Source organism: Moschus berezovskii, chromosome 8 (genome assembly GCF_049115385.1).
Source record: "Moschus berezovskii isolate FMDL1 chromosome 8, NW_MosBer_1.0, whole genome shotgun sequence".
Taxonomy (NCBI): domain Eukaryota; kingdom Metazoa; phylum Chordata; class Mammalia; order Artiodactyla; family Moschidae; genus Moschus; species Moschus berezovskii.
The window spans coordinates 93625647-93643336 of record NC_142467.1 but is presented as its reverse complement, the minus strand read 5'-3'; the positions used below and the strand labels follow the sequence as shown (position 1 = coordinate 93643336).

General features: G+C 56.2%; 1 protein-coding gene across 2 annotated transcripts; it reads right to left on the bottom strand.

Annotated features, from left to right (window-relative positions):
• Positions 1-159: 159 nt before the first annotated feature.
• Positions 160-16641, bottom strand: HDGFL2 (HDGF like 2). Of its 2 annotated transcripts, none has more exons than XM_055429854.2 (16): positions 16458-16641; positions 14043-14119; positions 13811-13949; positions 8393-8584; positions 6534-6650; positions 6356-6427; positions 5311-5476; positions 5110-5185; positions 4641-4950; positions 3535-3638; positions 2880-2953; positions 2677-2747; positions 2246-2347; positions 1845-2058; positions 979-1111; positions 160-662 (listed from the first exon to the last, which is right to left on the bottom strand). In XM_055429854.2, the coding sequence occupies exons 1-16, from the start codon at positions 16527-16529 to the stop codon at positions 560-562; spliced, it is 2022 nt and encodes a 673-aa protein (XP_055285829.2). In that variant the 5' UTR covers positions 16530-16641; the 3' UTR covers positions 160-559. The 2 variants fall into 2 exon arrangements, with proteins under 2 accessions (XP_055285829.2, XP_088695026.1); XM_088838900.1 differs by having other exon boundaries at positions 5311-5473.
• Positions 16642-17690: the final 1049 nt, after the last annotated feature.

Sequence of the window (17690 nt, the reverse complement as noted above, 5' to 3'; positions counted from 1 at the left end):
GCCAAGTGCAGGTGCTTGGCTGGGCAACACACACACACACCCCACCCCCACTACCCCCTTCCCTGGTCTGGAGAAGCTCAGAACGGAGGTGCCACTCGCCCCACGTCCACAGCGAGACCCGCCCCCAGGCCTTCGCCCTCCGAATGTCAAGGACAACAGCCTGCAACTCCCCTCCTGGTTTTTCAGGAAAGGCCTCGCTCACCCCGTCTCCCTGCCCCTCGTCAGCCCTGTAGGGCCATGGGCACCGTCAGAACCGAGTTCACATCCGCAAGTAACAGTGACCTTGTGCTTTAAGACCCTGTCCCCGAACTGGCCCTTGACCACTACTTAGAAAACCAAGCCAATAAAAGTGACTTTTTTTTTCATTATAAAAACCCTTTATAGTCATTTCATGTGGGTTGGAAACCACAGAAATTAGGCAGAAAAAAAAAAAAAACCCAGGGGGACAAATACAAACGAACAGCACAGCGTCTCCCCAACAGTCCTCTGCTCTCTGGGCGCCAGGCCGGCCACTGGGCAGCTGCTCAGGATGGCGGGGCCTGGCCACAGGCTGCCCAGCTCAGCTCTCCTCCTCGTCCAGGGACTCCGAGTCCATCTGCAGCTGCTCTCGGTCCAGCCAGTCCTTCCCAGGCCCATCCAGGTCGGGGTCTTCCCTCACGGTGCTGCGGGAGGATGGCAGAGGCAGGGTAAGCAGGCCACCTGTCTGTCTGCTCCCTCCTACAGAGCCCAACTTGCCCCCCCAGCACCCCGCCACACACGGGCAGGCACCGTCGTTCCCCATGGTGGGCATCAGGAGGAAGCCGCCCCACCCCACCCCAAGCCCAGGCTCAGGGCAGCTCTGAGTTCAGAGCTCCCTCCATGGGGCTGGAGGCTCAGCACGCAGGGCAGAAGGCCCTGTGGCCCAGACCCCATTGAGCGTGGCTCAGACACTGGGGTGCCTTCTCCGGAAATGGGCCCTGCGGCTGGGGTGACACTCACTCATTGTGTGACAGGTCTTCAGAGGAGCCAACCCCCAGCCCCTCCTCAGAGTTCTGTGCTTGCTCTGGCTCCTTGTCCTCGGTGCTCTCGCCCTTCTGGGACGCGGCCTCGCCGTTCACGGGAGCTGAGAGGTCTGAGGGAGACAGGCTCATGGGTCACGGCAGGCAGCTACCATCGGGGACCCCGCAACCCTGTCTGAAGAGCGTGAGCAACTTGCAAACCTCAAGGGTCCTCAACCCGTCTGTGCCTCTGCTTTCACCGTTCCACCCCTGAGCCACCAGACACACCGGGACGGCAGGCTGCGTGTGGGTCTTTCTCTAGCCGGCCCCAGCCACGCAGCCTGAAGACGGGAGGGGCCGGTCAACTAACGGCCAGCAACACCAGGAAAAACCCTGTCACGGCCAGATCCAAGAGTCACAGGAAAAACATGGCCTCTACTGTTCCTAGGCAGCCTCAGCTCTGTTCACTCCCTGCCGATGCCCACATGCCAGGCTGCTCCAAGCATCTCACCTGGACCATGTGACCCCTCCGCCCCCAGAAGGCACGCCCTCCTGGCCCAACAGCCACGGCCCTTGCTCCTCTTGGCTCACCCATGGCCCTCCCTCCTCCCCCCAGACCTCCAGGACCGCGTGCTCCAGTAACACTCGCACACCTGGCAGCACACACGTGGCCTCAGACTACCTGACTCTGAGGGTAGTGCCTGTGAGCAGCACAGGGGTGTGTGGTCCAAGCTCTGACCACCTTGTGGACACAGCCAGCCTGCACGGCCGGTGCCAATGGACCATGTTCCCAGGCAGTCTGGGGGGAGCACCGGCCCATGCTCAGGGCCCTGCCGGCCACCTTGGTCCCTCCCTTGAGCTCCTCACCAGTGCTCGCCTCATCCTCCGCCCTCTCTGTGGGGGCCTCCTCTCCGGCCAGCACTTCTTCGGCCTTCTCTGCCTCGGCCCTCTCCTTCTCTGACCCGGTTTTGGTCGCCTTCTGAATGGCCTCGATCTTTGGTCCCAGGACCCGAGACTTAAGCCGGGTGTAGACCTCCGCCGCCTTCTCCATCACCTCCTTGTTAGCCTTGTAGCGGCGGATCTGGCTCACCAAGAGGCCTGGCTCAGGAGGTGCAGCCGCCTCACCCCAGTCCCAAGACCCTCCCTCATCACCACCACCCCTGGCAGTGCCTCCCATGAGCACGGCTTCCTCCTCGCTGACCACAGGCAGCCCAGCTCCCAGAGCAGGCCCAGCCCCCAGCCCCTTCAATCCCTTGGCCCTGCCATACCTTTTTCAACGTGGCCACGACATCCGTGTTCTTCTGAAGGATCTGTGAGGTCACCTGCAGGGTCCCTAGTTCCTCCAAGGCATTCAGACACCTCTTCACATCCTACAGGCGGAGAGAGCAGTCAGCAGCAGCAGCATCTAGTTGAGGGGGCTCTTGGGGCCCAAGAGGGTGCGGAGGGAGACCCTGGGGCTCCCCCTTTTGGGGAGGGCCAAGTTACAGGAAGCCCGGGACAGCGGGAAGGACCAGGACTCACGTGACACCACCTGGTGGAGGTGCAGAGAACTATGCCCAAGAGGCCAGGCCGGCCCTCATCTGGGGGGCACCCACCCCAGGTAGCCTGGTTTTGCCTCAGGGTTCTGAGACCTCTCGGGAAGCTCCAGCAGACAATGGGGGACCTAGTCGTGACCTCTGTACCCCAAGGAAGGTCTCACCGGATTGTCAACCTTCAGGGCAAACTTGATCTCGCTATGCAGCTTCTGTAGCTTCTCCTCCACGGAGGGCTCTGCAGGTAGGAGAGCAGGCAGCGCCAGGCCTGAGTGGAGTCCCCACTGACAGGAGCCACTTGCTCTTCCAGGACTGCCCCTTGTCCCTCCCGAAGACCCAAGGCTGCAGCCAGTGCTATGCAGCCCCTCACCTTTCTTCTTCTCAACCTTCCGGTCTGGCGGGAACCCTTCTGACCGCTTCCGGGTCCGCTCTACTTTCACGGGCCTGTGGAGAGTCAGTCATGCCCTTAGTGGGCCCCTGATCCATGTCCCCACCAGGGACCAGGGGCCTGTGAGGGGACATGTGACTGCTGCAGAAGCAAACAGGAGGCCCTGGAGGCCAAGAGGCGGCGGCTCAGGAACCACCTGATCCAGTTGAGGGCAGCGCCCGAGGGGACCAAAGAGATCAGTCCTTCCTAACCAGGAAGCAGGTAACAAATTTTTTTTTTTTTAAAACAGATGACTAAGGGTCAGTGGCTAGTTACAGAAATCCCAGCGCATGAATTACTACAGACTCTGATCTGACAGTAGGAAATGGCGGCAGACATGTTAACACAGCTCCAATTCCACATCCTGCTTGGCGGTCTGGGCCAGGTCATCCTCTGCAGGTTGATCTCAGCGTCATGGGGTAGGATCAATCTCTCTGGCCCCCACCCATCTGATGCCAGGAGCCTCCCAGTGTGACCACCACAGGTATCCCAGATACAGTTTGGTGCCCAGGGGAAGGGTCCTGCACAACCTGATGGGGTCCTGAGAGAGTTATGGGGACCCCAGGGGGCATGGGGGGGCAGTGGCATGGGACCAGACCTGGCTCGCGGCTTTTCCTCAGAACGCCCCCTCTTCTCCTTCTGGCTAGGTCTCCTCGCAGGCTCTGTGCTCTGTGGCTGCAGTTTCTTAGCTGATTTCTTCACCTGCAACAACCAGGGAATGAAAGGGGCTGGAGCAGCGGGCAAAGGAGACTCCCTGACTCCAAGCTGTCCCCTTAGAGATACAGCTCAACACACCCTGCCACCACCTCCACCTGGATGGGAACTACTAGACCAGGTGAGATGGACCTCATGTCCAGCCCATCCCCATGTAGAAGCTTCTCAGCCCTGAAAGGACTACCCAGCGGTGGGGGTGCTCACTGCATTCCTCTGGCTGAGCAAGACACTTCCTGTGCCAGGGCACCTGGCCCCCCTCACCTTGTGACAAAAAGAAGAGCGGTGGGGAGAGAACAGGGCATTGTCCCCCTCCCCCATCCCTACAGAGTGGGCTCCTAGGCTCACACCAACAGGCAATGGGCCCCGGAGCCTGGATTCCTAGGCTCAGGCTGGCCTGTGAGAGCCATGAGGCAGGGAGCTGACAGTCACAAGAGGCCTCATTGCTCCCTCACTCACCCACAAGCCATCCCCCAGCTCAGCAGCCAGAAGGCAGCCATGAGCACCCACCCCATCTCTGCTCACAGTCTTCCAGGGCGCCCACAAAAACAACCAAGTCCTCCAGAGGGCTACCAGGCCCTGCATGAGCTGCCCCATCCCCTGGCTGCCCTCCCTGCTCTCTCTCCCTCGCTCACTCTGCTCCAGACACACTGGTTTCCTCACTGTCCGTCCAACACACCAGGTACAGTCCTGCCCCAGGCCTTTGCATGTGCTGTGCCTCTGCGTGAAAGCCCCTCCCCCAAGTATCTTCCCAGATCTCTCACTTCACTTACCTCCTTACTTAATGTCAGCTACCCACCTGCAGCCCATGAGGTCCATCTTATTTGAGATGGAAGCCCTGTCGTCCCAGTTGTCACTCTGCCCGCCCCCAAGTAACTGACGGTACCCTCTCCCTCCGGTGTCAGCTCATCAGCAGGGGGTTCCTGCATTTTCAGGCCGCCTTTGCTGCCCCGTCTCTGGTCCCGGCGCTCAGCCAGTGCTACACAGACATACCTCCCTGTCCAGCTCGGCCTCGGGTTCCGAGTCAGAGGACGACTGCGGGCCCCGACCCCGGCCCTTGCGGCCGCGCTTCTTGACCGGCTCATCGTCATCCTTGAGCTCCTCGCCGCTGCTGCCCGCGCTGCCCCCAGGCACCACCTCCCCACGCTCGCGCTCGCGCCGCCGCTCCTTCTCCTCCTTCTCCTGCTCTCTCAGCCGCCGCAGCTCCTCCTCCTGCTCCCGGCGCCGCCGCGCCTCCAGCTCGCGCCTACGCTCCTCGTCCCGGCGCTTCCACTCGCTAATGCGGTCCACTTCGTCGCTGTCGCTGAGGGCGCGGGCCGGTGAGCACGCCATCACGGGACCTCTAGCCACACCCGCCCACCGCATGCGCCCCCCGCCCAGGGCCCTGCACCCACCTAGTGCCCTCCATCCAGGGCCCTGTACCCACCCGCCGCCTGCGCCCCTCCCAAGCCCCTGCACCCACCTGTCGCTGCTGGAGCTGGTGGGCGGCCGCTCAGGCTTAGGTTTCCGCCCGCGGGGCTTGGGCGGAGGTTTCTCGGCTGCAAAAGAAAAGAGGGGTAAGCTGGCCCGCATCTCGGGGAGGGGAGCATCTCTTGGACGGCCTCCCCCAACCAGCCCCACCAGGCCAGGCCCAGGCCCCGCCCAGCACCCCTAGCCAACCTACCTGGCTTCCGGCCCCGCGGAGGCTTCTTGACTGACACTTCTGAGTCCGAGGAGGAAGAGGAGGAGGCGGCGGAGGACGAAGAAGGCGACCTTACCGGGGGCACCGGATCAGCCTTGGCCACGTCCGATTCCGCTTTTGAGTCCGAGTCTGATGCAGACGGCGCCTTCTGGGGGAGGCCGGGCAGGGTGAAAGTAGTTGGGGGAGGGGGGCGGGCCACCCCTCCCCCAGCTGGAGACCTTTCCTTCTGGCCTGGAACCAGGAAGCCCAGGCAGCGCGATTCACCCGGTCAGGGTGTCGGGCAACCCCCGGACCGCCCCCTCCTCTGTGGGTGCAGGAGTCACACTGATTGAGACATGCTGACACACAAGGGTACGTACACACCCAGCCCACGCTCACACATAGACACACACACTTGTACAGACACACAGCACACTTGTACACGAGCAGACAGGACACATGCTTTCACACACATGTATGCAAATTCTATTGTACACGTAAAACCACACACCCCAACATACACTCATGCACACACTATATTATGTCCACACTCACACACACACACCGGTACATGTGCACACCCAGACACCGTGCTTGTATACACATGCTTGTACACACACAGGCCCTTGCACATGTGAGAATACAAACTGCTATACACACTCATGCACACACCATACCATATTCAGGCATGCACACACACACACTCTCTCCCTCCTCTCTCTCTCACGGGGCGCCTAATAGCACCCTGGCCCCTTCCGACCCTAGCATCTTGTTTCCCATACGGGCTTCTAAGTCCTCGCCAGGGAACAGGGGAGCCTCCTCCAGGGAAGTGCTCTGTGCACACTGTGCTTGGAAACCACAGAGTGAAGCCAGGAGTGAAGGTGAGGCAGGTGTCAGTGGGCTCTGGGGTCTCCGTGGGGGTATGGCCTCCCCTCCTCCAAAAACAGACCACCCCTAACAAAGGGCCGTGGCTGCTGACCATGGAGAGATGCGCAAGGAACTTTCCCAGGCCACCATGTGGGAAGGAAACAAAACCAAACCTCTATACCTTTTTCTTCCGTCCCGGAAGGGGGCCCCGCCGTGGGGCCCGGACAACAGCTTTCTTCTCAGGGGTGAAGTCCTGGGTGGAGAGGAGGAAGCCAGACATGGGGCCCACAGGCAGCAGGCCCACACGCGGCCGCGCCCAAGCATCCCCCCCTATACTCTTGCTCTGGCCAGCTGCTCACCTGGTCACTGGTCTTCTCTGACTCGGAGGAGCTTTCTGAGTTCTCCTCCTCAGATGGAGACATGCTGGCTTGATCCAGGTCACTGGAGGCCTTTCGAGTTCGTTTTGAGACCGACATCTGAAAGGGGAACAGCCCAAATGGGTCAGCAACTGAGAAAGTCCTTGTGCTTGATGGAACACCCATAGCCTAGGAAGCTTTGGGAGGGGGAGGAACCCCTTTGAAAATCTGATAAAAACCAGATATACTGAACCTAGACATGATGCTCAGTGAGAGAAGCCAGTCACAGAGGACAAATACGACCCGATTCCACTCATGAAAAAGGACTCAAACACATAGAGACTGGCAAAAAGACACAGACCATCCCCCCTCCCTGCCCCTGCCAACCATGGGGAAAAGAACACCAAAAATGAGCTAGGGTGCTGGGTAACAAGGAAAGAGGTTGTCTGAGTGTCTCCCTAGTATGGGGGAAAAGGTATTGTAATAATGACATTCATTTAATGCAAAGATGAAAGCAAAAAATAAAACCTGAATACATATTAACCTACAAATACTGGTTTCTCTCTAAGGGGTAGGATGGGAGGAGGATATCTGACATATTTCTGTTAACTCCTCCAACAACTGTAAACAGAAACAACTGAGACTTTTAAAAAAACAGTGCCAAGCGGAGAAGCCAAAGGCCCAATACTCTTAACAATATGTTGGTCAGAATGCATCCATATCTGAGATTATTTCTCAACCACTGAAAACTGAACCTTCAAGTAATAGTTAAGGACAAGGAAATGCTTGTCTATTAGGTGGAAAACCAGCAAGACACATACTGTGCGCTTAATTGCCAGTCTGTGCTTCACACACACACACACTCACACATGCTTGATCACACTCGAGAGTGCACAGAAACACAGCAGAACGCTTCCAGTCTTCTGACACAAAAACCCCCTCAGAATTTGGGTGTTTTTCACTCACTGCTTTATGTTTTTCATACCTTTTAATTTATCTACAATGATCATGGCTTATTATTACAACTGGAACCAAATATTATTTTTAAAAATCATAAAAAAGGGCCTTCCCTGGCGGCCCAATGGTTAACACTCTGCACTTCCACTGCAGGGGGCATGGGTTCAATCCCTGGTTGCAGAACTAAGATCCTGCATGCTGTGTGGCAAGTGTAATAAATAAATAAAAGAATGCCTCCATCAAAAGAATTTGCTGTTAGATCCTAATCCTTTCACTCTGCACCTGAATATTCAGAAGCAGTCACAAGGCAGAGGAAGGGGTTAGGAGCAAACAGGAAAGAGAATACATCCAAAAAGAATTTAAAACTCACGTCCATGTAAAAACTTGTACATGAATGAATGTTCACAGCTGTGGTATCTGTGATGGTCCCCCAATGGAAACATCCCAAATGGCCAGAAACAGATGATGGATAAACAAATGTGGTCCCTCCACACCCGGGAGCATCTCTCAGCTATGCAAAGGAGAAAAGCCCTGACACTCATTACCATGTGGACAGACTCTTAGAACACGATGCTCAGTGAGAGAAGCAGACACAGGGCACATAGGGTGTGATTCCATTGATGGAAATGTCCAGAACAGGCAGCTCCACAGACAGACAGAGTGGGGTCGTGGTTACTAGGGGCTGTGGGTAGGGACATGTGGGGACTGCCAAAGGGGATGGGGTTTCTTTTGGGCGTGATGGAAAGTTCTGGAACTGACAGAGGTGATGCTGGCACAACCTTGTGAATGTACTAAAACCACAAGAAGCAAAGGCCGGGGAGGGAGAGTAGGAGGCTATATGGGGCCTCTGAGGAAGAGGAAGGGCCCCAGCCCCCACAGGGCAGATGTGCCCGCCCTGTCCCTACCTTCAAGGCCACAGCCTTCCGCTTGAGGCCGCTGTTGTCACTGCTCTTGTCGGAGTCAGAGTCGCTCTCCATCCTGTCACTGGTGGCTGCGGCAGTCACAGCTGTGACAGCCATGACCCTCCGGTCCTCGTCATCCTCACTGCCACCTGCCCGGTCCGCTTCGGCAGCCTCGCTGTCGGAGGAGCTCACCGGCTGGGGGGTGGGGGACAGAGACAGCAGGTCACCACAGAGCTTGTCGCACGGACCGCACCCACCGGCCGGGCCTCGAGTGTCAGGATCCGGTCTGCTTCTCTCCAAACAGGAGGCCCAGAGAGCTCCGAGGGCTGAGGCAGAAGGCGAGATGGACCCGTGAGAGCTGCACACTGGGGGATCTGAGGGCAAACCCTGGGCCAGTGACTTAAGCCTCTGGGCCTCAGTTCCCACATCTGAGCTGTAGGGACAAGAGTGCTCTGGTCTCACGGGGCTGGGGTAGGGTGAGACAGAGTGGCATACTTAGGCCTATGCCCAGACTGGTAGGAGGTCCATGGAGGTCTGACTTTTGTAAAAAGTATCATTATTCCAAGTACTGATGAGGAGGAAACTGACCTAGGACAGGACCTCTGAGTGTGAACTTCAAGGCACTTCTACTACTGTTTCACCCAAAACATGAGCTCAGGCAGTAACAGCCACAGAAACAGCAAACACAGAGATGGCACTGCCCCCACGCTCGCCTAGTGCTGGGCTCGTCTGTGAGCAGAGGTCAGTGCCAGGCACTGTGCCAGGCAGACGGTACCACCCAGAGGAGAAGAGGGTGTGGGCCCTGCCCCCGGGGAGCTTACAATCTAGTGGGAGACCAGCCACGGCCATTTCAAGAGACCCTTTCAACACTGCTGGTGGGAATATAAACTGGTGCAGCCTGCTAGGGGAAACAGTATGAAGGATCCTCAAAAAAACTAAAAACAGGGACCTCCCTGCTGATCTAGTGGTTAAGACTCTGCACTTCCAATGTAGGGGGCGCAGGTTTGATCCCTGATCAGGGAACTTAGATCCCACATGCTGCGTGGCATGACCAAAAAAACTAAAAACAGAGTTGCCATATGATCTAGCAATCCCACTCTGGGGCTTTTATCAAGAGGAAATTATAATTCGAAAATATACATGTGCCCCAATGTTCACTGCAGCACTATTTACAATAATAGCCAAGATGTGGAAAACAACCGGTCCATTGATGGATGAATGGTAGCGATGTGGCATACATATAAAGAAATACTACTTAGCCATAAAAAAGAATGAAATAATGCTATTTGCAGCAACATGGATAAACCTAGAGATGATCATACTAAGTGAAGCAAGTCAGGAAGAAAAAAACAAGTACTCTATGATACTGTTTATATGTGAAATCTATAAAATGGTGCAAAGGAACTTATTTATAAAAGAGAAATATAATCATAGATGTTAAAAATGAACTTATGATAACCATGGGGGAAGGGAAAGAGGAGGGATAAATTGGAAGATTGTGAATGACACACACACACTGCTGCTGCTGCTGCTGCTGCTAAGTCACTTCAGTCGTGTCCGACTCTGTGTGACCCCACAGACGGCAGCCCACCAGGCTCCGCCATCCCTGGGATTCTCCAGGCAAGAACACTGGAGCGGGTTGCCATTTCCTTCTCCAATGTGTGAAAGTGAAAAGTGAAAGTGAAGTCGCTCAGTCCCGTCCGACTAGTAGCGACCCCACGGACTGCAGCCCACCAGGCTCCTCTGTCCATGGGATTTTTCTAGGCAAGAGTACTGGAGTGGTTTGCCATTGCCTTCAACAGGGGACACATACACACTACTATATATAAAAGAGGCAACTAATGAAGACCTACTGTATAGCATAGGGAACTCTACACAACACTCTATAATGACTTACATGGGAAAAGAATCTAAAAGAGTAGATACATGTATATGTATAACCGATTCACTTTTCTGTACGCCTGAAACTAACACAACATTGTGAGTCAAATACACTCCAATATTTATTCTTTAAAATAATAAAATATGACACCTATGAAACAGAAACAGATTCACAGACATAGAGAACAGGCTTGTGTTTGTCCAGGGCTGGAGCGGGGAGACAGGATTGGGAGGTTGGGATTAGCAGATGCAAACTACTATATAGAGAATGGATTAATAACAAGGTCCGACGGGACTACCCTGGCGATCCAGTGGTTAGGACTCCATGCTTCCCCTGCAGGGGTAATGGGTTCAATCCCTGCTCAGGGATCTAAGATCCCACATGCCTCAAATAACAAACAGAACAGCATACCAACAACAATAAGGTCCTACTGTATAGCACAGGCATGAATGAAGCTCTCCTTAGGAATCAAAGACGTGGGTGTGGCTGGGGTGCAGGAAAGAGAAGAAAGTGGCAGGAGAGGGCACTTCCCTGGTGCTCCAGTGGCTAAGACTCTGAGCTCCCAATGCAGGGGGCTAGGCTCAATCCTTGGTCAGGGAACTAGACCCCACATGCAAGAACTAAAGATCCCACATGCCGAAATGCAGATTGAAGATCCCACGTGTGGCAACTAAGACCCAATGCAGCCAAATAAATATAAAAAAAAAAAAGAACACTGGGGGGAAAAAACTCAAAAAGCCACATTTCCTTGGTGTGAATACAGTCAGGAGTCACACTAGTCGAGAAAAAAGCAAGGAGGAGTGAAAGAGTATGAGGGTGTGTATGTGTGGCGGGGGCTCCGGGGTGATGGGAAACACCATAGAAGCTAGGAATTGGGAGCCAGAAGCAGTGAGGGTGTGCAGCTGGGTGGCCAGAGGAGAATGGAGGGCCCAGGTCAGGGCTGGGCAGCGGCTGGTCAGTCTCCGGGCCTGCCTGTCTTGCCAGGACCCCACCCGCCTTGCACTGGCCAGAAAAGCATTTCAGCCTAGGAGACGTGAGGCCTGGGTTTGAGTCCCAGCACGGCACGAACCGGCTAGTGGGACGGGTCCCTTCACCACCTCTTCTGCCAGGTCACAAAGAGGCATCAACTGGGGTCCTAGGTTAGTAGTTCTCAGCCAGGGGTGATTCTGTCCCCCAGGGGGCGTCTAGCAATGTCTAGAGACATTCGGATTATCAAGATGGTGGTGGTGGGGGTGGGGCTGGTCCTGGTATCAAGTGGGTGGGACCAGAGATGCTGCTCCATAGCCCACAGTGCCCAGGACGCCCCACAGAGTGACCGGCCACCAAAGTGTAAAAGCCCTTGGTCTAGGTCTCAGGCCTCGCATTCTAGCTAGGTCCCTCTGGGCAATCCAGTGAATGCTCTGAGCTTCAGTGTGCTCAGCTGTAAAGTGGGGAAGAGGCTGCCAACCTCCCACCCTCACAGCCCATCTCAGCTGGGACACAGCAAGAACTACTCTGAGACACCGTTTCCTAGTTCCTGGCTTGGCGGGGGGACGTGGGAACAGGTCCGGCCGGCCGCACGCTCCTGGTGGGAGCACACCAAGTGAAGGCTGTCAAAAAGAATGAAGCTGTTCTCTGCATGACAAAGGGGACCAGTTGTGGGGAATAAAGCCAAGTGGAGCATTAGGGTTTCTAAAAGGGCAGCTATGCAGGGTGCTATGTGAACACAGAATTTTGGAAGGAAACACAAGAACTGGAGGCTGGGGCTACCTTAAGAAGAAAGGGAGACAGAGCAGCCGCCCTTTTGTACTTTTCAGTCTTGTACAGGAGTCTGTACTCCCACCTGAAATGTAAAAATACACTAAAAACGTATATGATGAAAAGACAGACTGCTGGGGCACCCTCAAAGAGCAGCACTTCCAGAAGACGATGAAACGCCTCGAGGTGCCCAGGCCTCAGCCCTAAACCACCACACCTAGACCTCTCGGGGTGGGGCCCTGGGATCTGCATTTTGAAAGAATGTTTGCTTTGGAAGCACTGACAGGTCCGAGAACCAGAGAGCAGTAATACGTTACCGCAACTTCTCAACTTGGGGAGTCTGTGCAGGGATGACTGAATATCAGGGCGACGCTGTTTTCGAGTTTCATTTCCTCGAGGGCAGGCATCTATCTATTCTGTACTTCACAGGCTGAGGGTGTGTAATAAATACTAAATGGTGCGATGATTCACCAGGAGGCGAGAAGCTTAAGACAAGACTAACTAGAACTTGGGCTGGGGCCAGGAAAGGATCTCGTCAACTACCTTAAAGGATGTCCGATCCCTTTACCCAAGCTGGGAACGTGCAAAGCCCAGAGAAAGGCTGGCACCAACACAAGGGGAACATCCATCTCCCAGACTCTTCGCAGGAGGTGCAAGTAAGACAGCACGCACATGCAGGAAGGGTGGGCCTGCCAAACTTCAGCAGAGGAGAGATCCACTGAATGGACTCCTAAGTTCTGGACAGTGAGCTCCCAGAAGACAGGAGGCGTGTCGGTTTCACCTGGGATTCCTGATCCCCAGCCTAGTCCGTGGCCCTCACGCCCCAGGGGTCTGTCTATACAGAAGGGTGGGCCAAGTCGGTGGGTGGACAGAGCCACAGGAGAGGCACATGAAGACCATCTCGAGACCCTGTGTTCTCAAGCAGGACCAGATGCTGCAGAGCTACACAGTCCTTCACTCATACAAACCAGACAGATCCTCTGACTCCTGTTTCCCTGCCCACAGACCACACCAGATGTCCATTTCTTCCCTAACAGCTGAGCTCTGAGCCTTGCAGTCAATTTGCTTAGTCTCTCGGCCAACCTGGAGCCCACACCTCCTGAGGCCAGGCCACCCCGCCACCCCCTCTGCATCTCACCTCCAAACACCCCAAGCGAGGCACCCATCCCCTACTTCACCATCAGCATCCCATGACTTTTTTTTTTTTAACAAATTTAACTTTAGCTTCTCTAAATTCCCATCTTCCCCTGAATGTTCAGATGGTAATTTGGCACTCAGATGTTGTCTCTGTGACTCTGAGGGTTTCTTTCCCACCTCAGCAAGAGTTCTCATTACACCCTTTTCCCGTGTCTGAAAACCTGGCAGTAAGTGGGGAAGGAAAGGGTGTTATTGAAAGAAAAATATTTCTTTCCTTAGAAAACAAAAGGTTTCTTAGGAGCTTTCACAACACTGCAATACATTCAGGTTAATTCTAGAGCTGTGGGTCTGGGGGGAAGCAAGGCAGGACCCCGCACCCCTCCACCTCACTCAGGGGACAGTTGGCAATGCATGCAGATATGTTGGTTGGCACAACTGGGTAAAAGAGAAGCTACCGGCATCGGGGTGAGGGGCTGTGGATGCTTCCCCCTCCCCCACGGTACCCAAGACAGCCCCCTACAGATAGCGACTGGGCCCCTAAATGTCAGCGATGCCCAGTGGGAGGAGCCCTGGCCCAGAGGTCGCTCCTTTTTCATGGGACAAGCTAAGACCTCCTCTGGTCCCGTGTGCGTGAGTGCCCGCTGTCCTCTCCGGCAGGGACTCACCAGAGGCGCGCTGTAGCTGGCGTGGGGGTTGTTCTGGATCTCCCACAGGCCCTCATTGAATCCTTTCCTCTTGTTGGGCTTGCCGTACTTGTCTTTACACTTGTCGTAGGGGAACAGGTCCTTGGGTCCCAGAAAGGCTCTGGAGAAAGGAAACGCGGGGCCGGGCCCTATGAGCCAGGCCACCTTGGAGGCACCAGGTGGCAAGAAGCCGCCCCCAGCGAGGGACACTTACGTTTCGTGTGTACCGAAGAAGAAAATGGGGTACTTGTTGGGCGGAGGCTTCACGGCACCGTCGGCGATGTCATCGATCTGTAGGAAGAGGCCAATGAGGGGCCGGCTAGAGGGTGGGGAGTAGCTTCACCCAGTGACCCAGGAAACCCGTAACCTGTTACTTGGAGAGAAGCATGCTGGGGGAAAGGGGCCCTTTCAGTGAGGAAGACACATCACCTTGTAATTAGGCCTCTGCCTTCTTCTGATCAGCGCTTAGCACCCCCCCATACCTGTGTCGTCGTCCCCCCCTCCCCCGCTCTCTCTTTCCCCAAGGTAGGTGTTTCACCTGGGCAAAGCCAAAAGCTCTAAGCAGCCAGGGGGTGGGGCCAAGACCAGCTTCTGTGAACTCTCAGGACCCTCCCACGGGACCCCTCCCGCAAAGAGGCCATCGGTGATCCAGCTCCCAGAGGCTGCAGCTGGCAGCTCCAAGGAGGCAGTGGAGGGGGGTGGTGGGCTGCAGTAGACAGGCCCCGAGCATCCAGGAAGTCCCACCCTCTCCCTGCAGGCCCATGGGCTCCAACAGTTGTCAGTCATCTCTCCACAGGAGGCTAGCAGCCCCTTCCCTTCCAATCAGGTGCTTGGAAGCTCTCTGGGCTTCCAGAGCCAGCTGAGTTGGGGGGATGGGGCGGAGGAGAGGGAGAAGCTGGTACTCTGGGAGGAAGGGAAGTGTCGGTAAAGTTTCCTCACTCTGGTGCCCCCAAGAAAGTAAGCCAGAGCAAATCAGGTTAGAATGGGTTCTCTGGTCCCCATTAATTCCATCCTGTCCTCTTCACAGCCTGGGGGCAAATGGAACCTTCCCTGTCCTCTACCCCAAACATCCTTCCTCAGTTCTCTGGGCTAGTCCTCAAAGTCCTTGGGGGCCCAGATGTCCACCGCAAGCATCACCAAACTGCATCACCCTGAAGACCAGCTGGCCAGGCCTTCCAGGCCTGCTTCTGCTCTGACCTCACCCAGGACCTGCCTCAGAGCCTGACGCCCAGACATCCCGGCAGCAGCACCACCAGCTGTGGACCACTCTCAGAGCTGCCTGGTTAGTGGTCCTTGAGCCCATTCTTGGCATCTTATGGTGGCCTCTCTCCATCCAAAGACCCAGCCCTGGGCAATGCCCTCCTGCTTACTTCTACCCAGAGGCAGGCAGGGTTTGGCAGGAAGCAAGGCTGAAATCTCCAGGCATCCCAGAGTACCTCCCAGGCCACTCCTGAGCTCCTTCTGTTCCTGACGAACCTTCAGCTTCATCCTTCACCTACCTCCCCCTCCAAACCCCTTCAGTCCTACGGTGCATATTCCACCAAACTCGGTCCTGGGGTGACTGACTCGGGGATGACAACCACCTCTGGGCCCCTCCTCCACACCAGCCTGTCCCACAAACAGTGCCTGAAACTTCACTCTGGAAATCCAAGACTCCGTCAGACCTGGACCCTTTGAATCATCTCTGGATCCCAGCTTCCTCCAAAGGGGATCCCCAGAGTCCTCTCGGCCTAACCCCCTCCTCTAGCACTCTCTTTCCAGCCTGAGTACCAGTGGCTGGTCTCTGATTCAGGCCTCTCTCCATCCCAAGCCCTCCTCTCCACCCCCTAGCCCCCACTCCATGCCCCAACCAGACTCCTCCACCAGGGTCTGGCAGGGGTGTCCTCCCAGGGCACAAGTGCCGAGGGTCCCCCAAACAAGTCTTACTCCAATCTCTGGTCTCTGACGCCTCATATTTTCAAATCAAGTCCCCCACAGCTTTAGCGACATTTCCAAGCACCAGCCCTCCTGAGCATGTCTCAACCTTGGCCTTCAACTCTTCTCCCTTACTGGAACCCTTATCCCTAGACCCCTTCACACGTTTCTCCAGGACCCCCCTCAGAACTTGGCTTCTTGTTGTCCCCTCAAAGATGTCCTTCTCTCTGGGGCACCTCCTTCCCTTAGTTTGGGCCCTCTCCTCAAATTTCAAATTCCTCAGCTCCCTTCACCGCCTTCAAACTTGAACCTTGGTCCGTCAAGACCCAGGTCCCTCAACAAACATGTCCCTAGGCTCTGGGACCCCAAGAGCGAGTACCCCAGGCTCAGGGGACCCCACATCCCCGGAGCTAGGGTTCCTCAGGCCCAAGTTCCCCCACAGCCCAAGCGGGCGAATTCTTCAAGTCCAGGACGCTCACACCTCCGAGCTCAGGTTCACCCACAACCACTGCGCGAGGGTCCTACAGGATGGGGACCCCCACACCTCGAAGCAAGCGGGTCTCCCAGGCCCAGGTCTCCCCAAACTCCGGGCGCGCGGGTTCCTCAGGCCCAGAGCCCCCTAGACCTCCAGTGTGCAAGTCTTTCAGGCCGTGGCCCCTACTGCCCCACCCCCCCCCACTCTTCGTCGCCTGGCCCATATCCCTCGCGGCCTCACCCGGGCCGGCCAGTGCGGGTAGCCCTTCATCTTGGCGAACACCAAGTCCCCGGGCTTGAAGGCGTGCGGCATGGTGGCGGCGGGAGGCCCAGGCCGCGGAAAGCGGCAGCAGCGGCAGCGGCAGCGGTAGCGGCTGCGGCGGAGGCGGCGGCAGCGGGAGGCAAAGCCGGGGGCGGGAACAGGGCGTCGAGGGGGCGGGGGCGGTGGCCAGGGTAGCGGGTCGGAGCGTGTTTATTGGCCTGCTCCCCGCAGGAAGTCCCGCCTTCCAGTCATCAAGGGCGGGCGACGACGTCGCTCGTCGGGGATAGAGGCATAAGGAGACCAATGAGAAGAGAGGTTGGAGCAGAGCAAGTTAACGGGATTGGATAACGGATAGATCCAAGGGGGCGAGACCAAGAGGCCTAATGGGTGGGGAAGGAGGTTATGGGAGGTGAAAGAGGAAAGGTGGGTGGAGGGAAGCAGAGGAGCTCAAAGAGTGAAGAGGCAGGCAGCCAGGGCAGAGGGGCGGGCCATAGACCGCCATGGGAGGCGGGGCCTTAAGTATGAAGCATGCCATTGGATAGCACAGGAAAGAAGGCCCAATCTCTGTAGGGGGCGAGTCATTGATAGCCTCCCGCGCCTCTGAGGAGGGGCAGAATATGGAGTTAAAGGCCATTGGGTACCACAAGAAAAGCGGCTCAAGGTAGAGAGCGCACATTGGCTATCGCAGAAGGAAGGGCTTAAGCGGTTGTCTGCCATTGGATATCGTCAGAGACAAGGTTCAACTCAAAATAGGGACGCGCCGTTGCCTGCTGGGGGGCGGGGCTTAGGTGTAGGGGCGGGCCATGTGGAGGGTTGAGGATAACCAGCCAAAAACTGGCAAGCCACTCCAGTACGGTTGCCTAGAAAATCCCGTGGATGGAGGAGCCTGGTGGGCTGCAGTCCGTGGGGTCGCTAAGGGTTGGACACGACTGAGCGACTTCACTTTCACTTTTCACTTTCACACACTGGAGAAGGAAATGGCAACCCACTCCAGTGTTCTTGCCTGGAGAATCCCAGGGACGGGGGAGCCTGGTGGGCTTCCGTCTATGGGGTCACACAGAGTCAGACACGACTGAAGTGACTTAGCAGCAGCAGCAGCCAAAAATTGCACAAAACAGTATTTCTTCACTCGCGACAAGTTCGTTGAGCACCATGTTGCAGAGCCACAAAACACCCAAAATACATGTTAGTTCAGTCGAGAGAATTGTATTG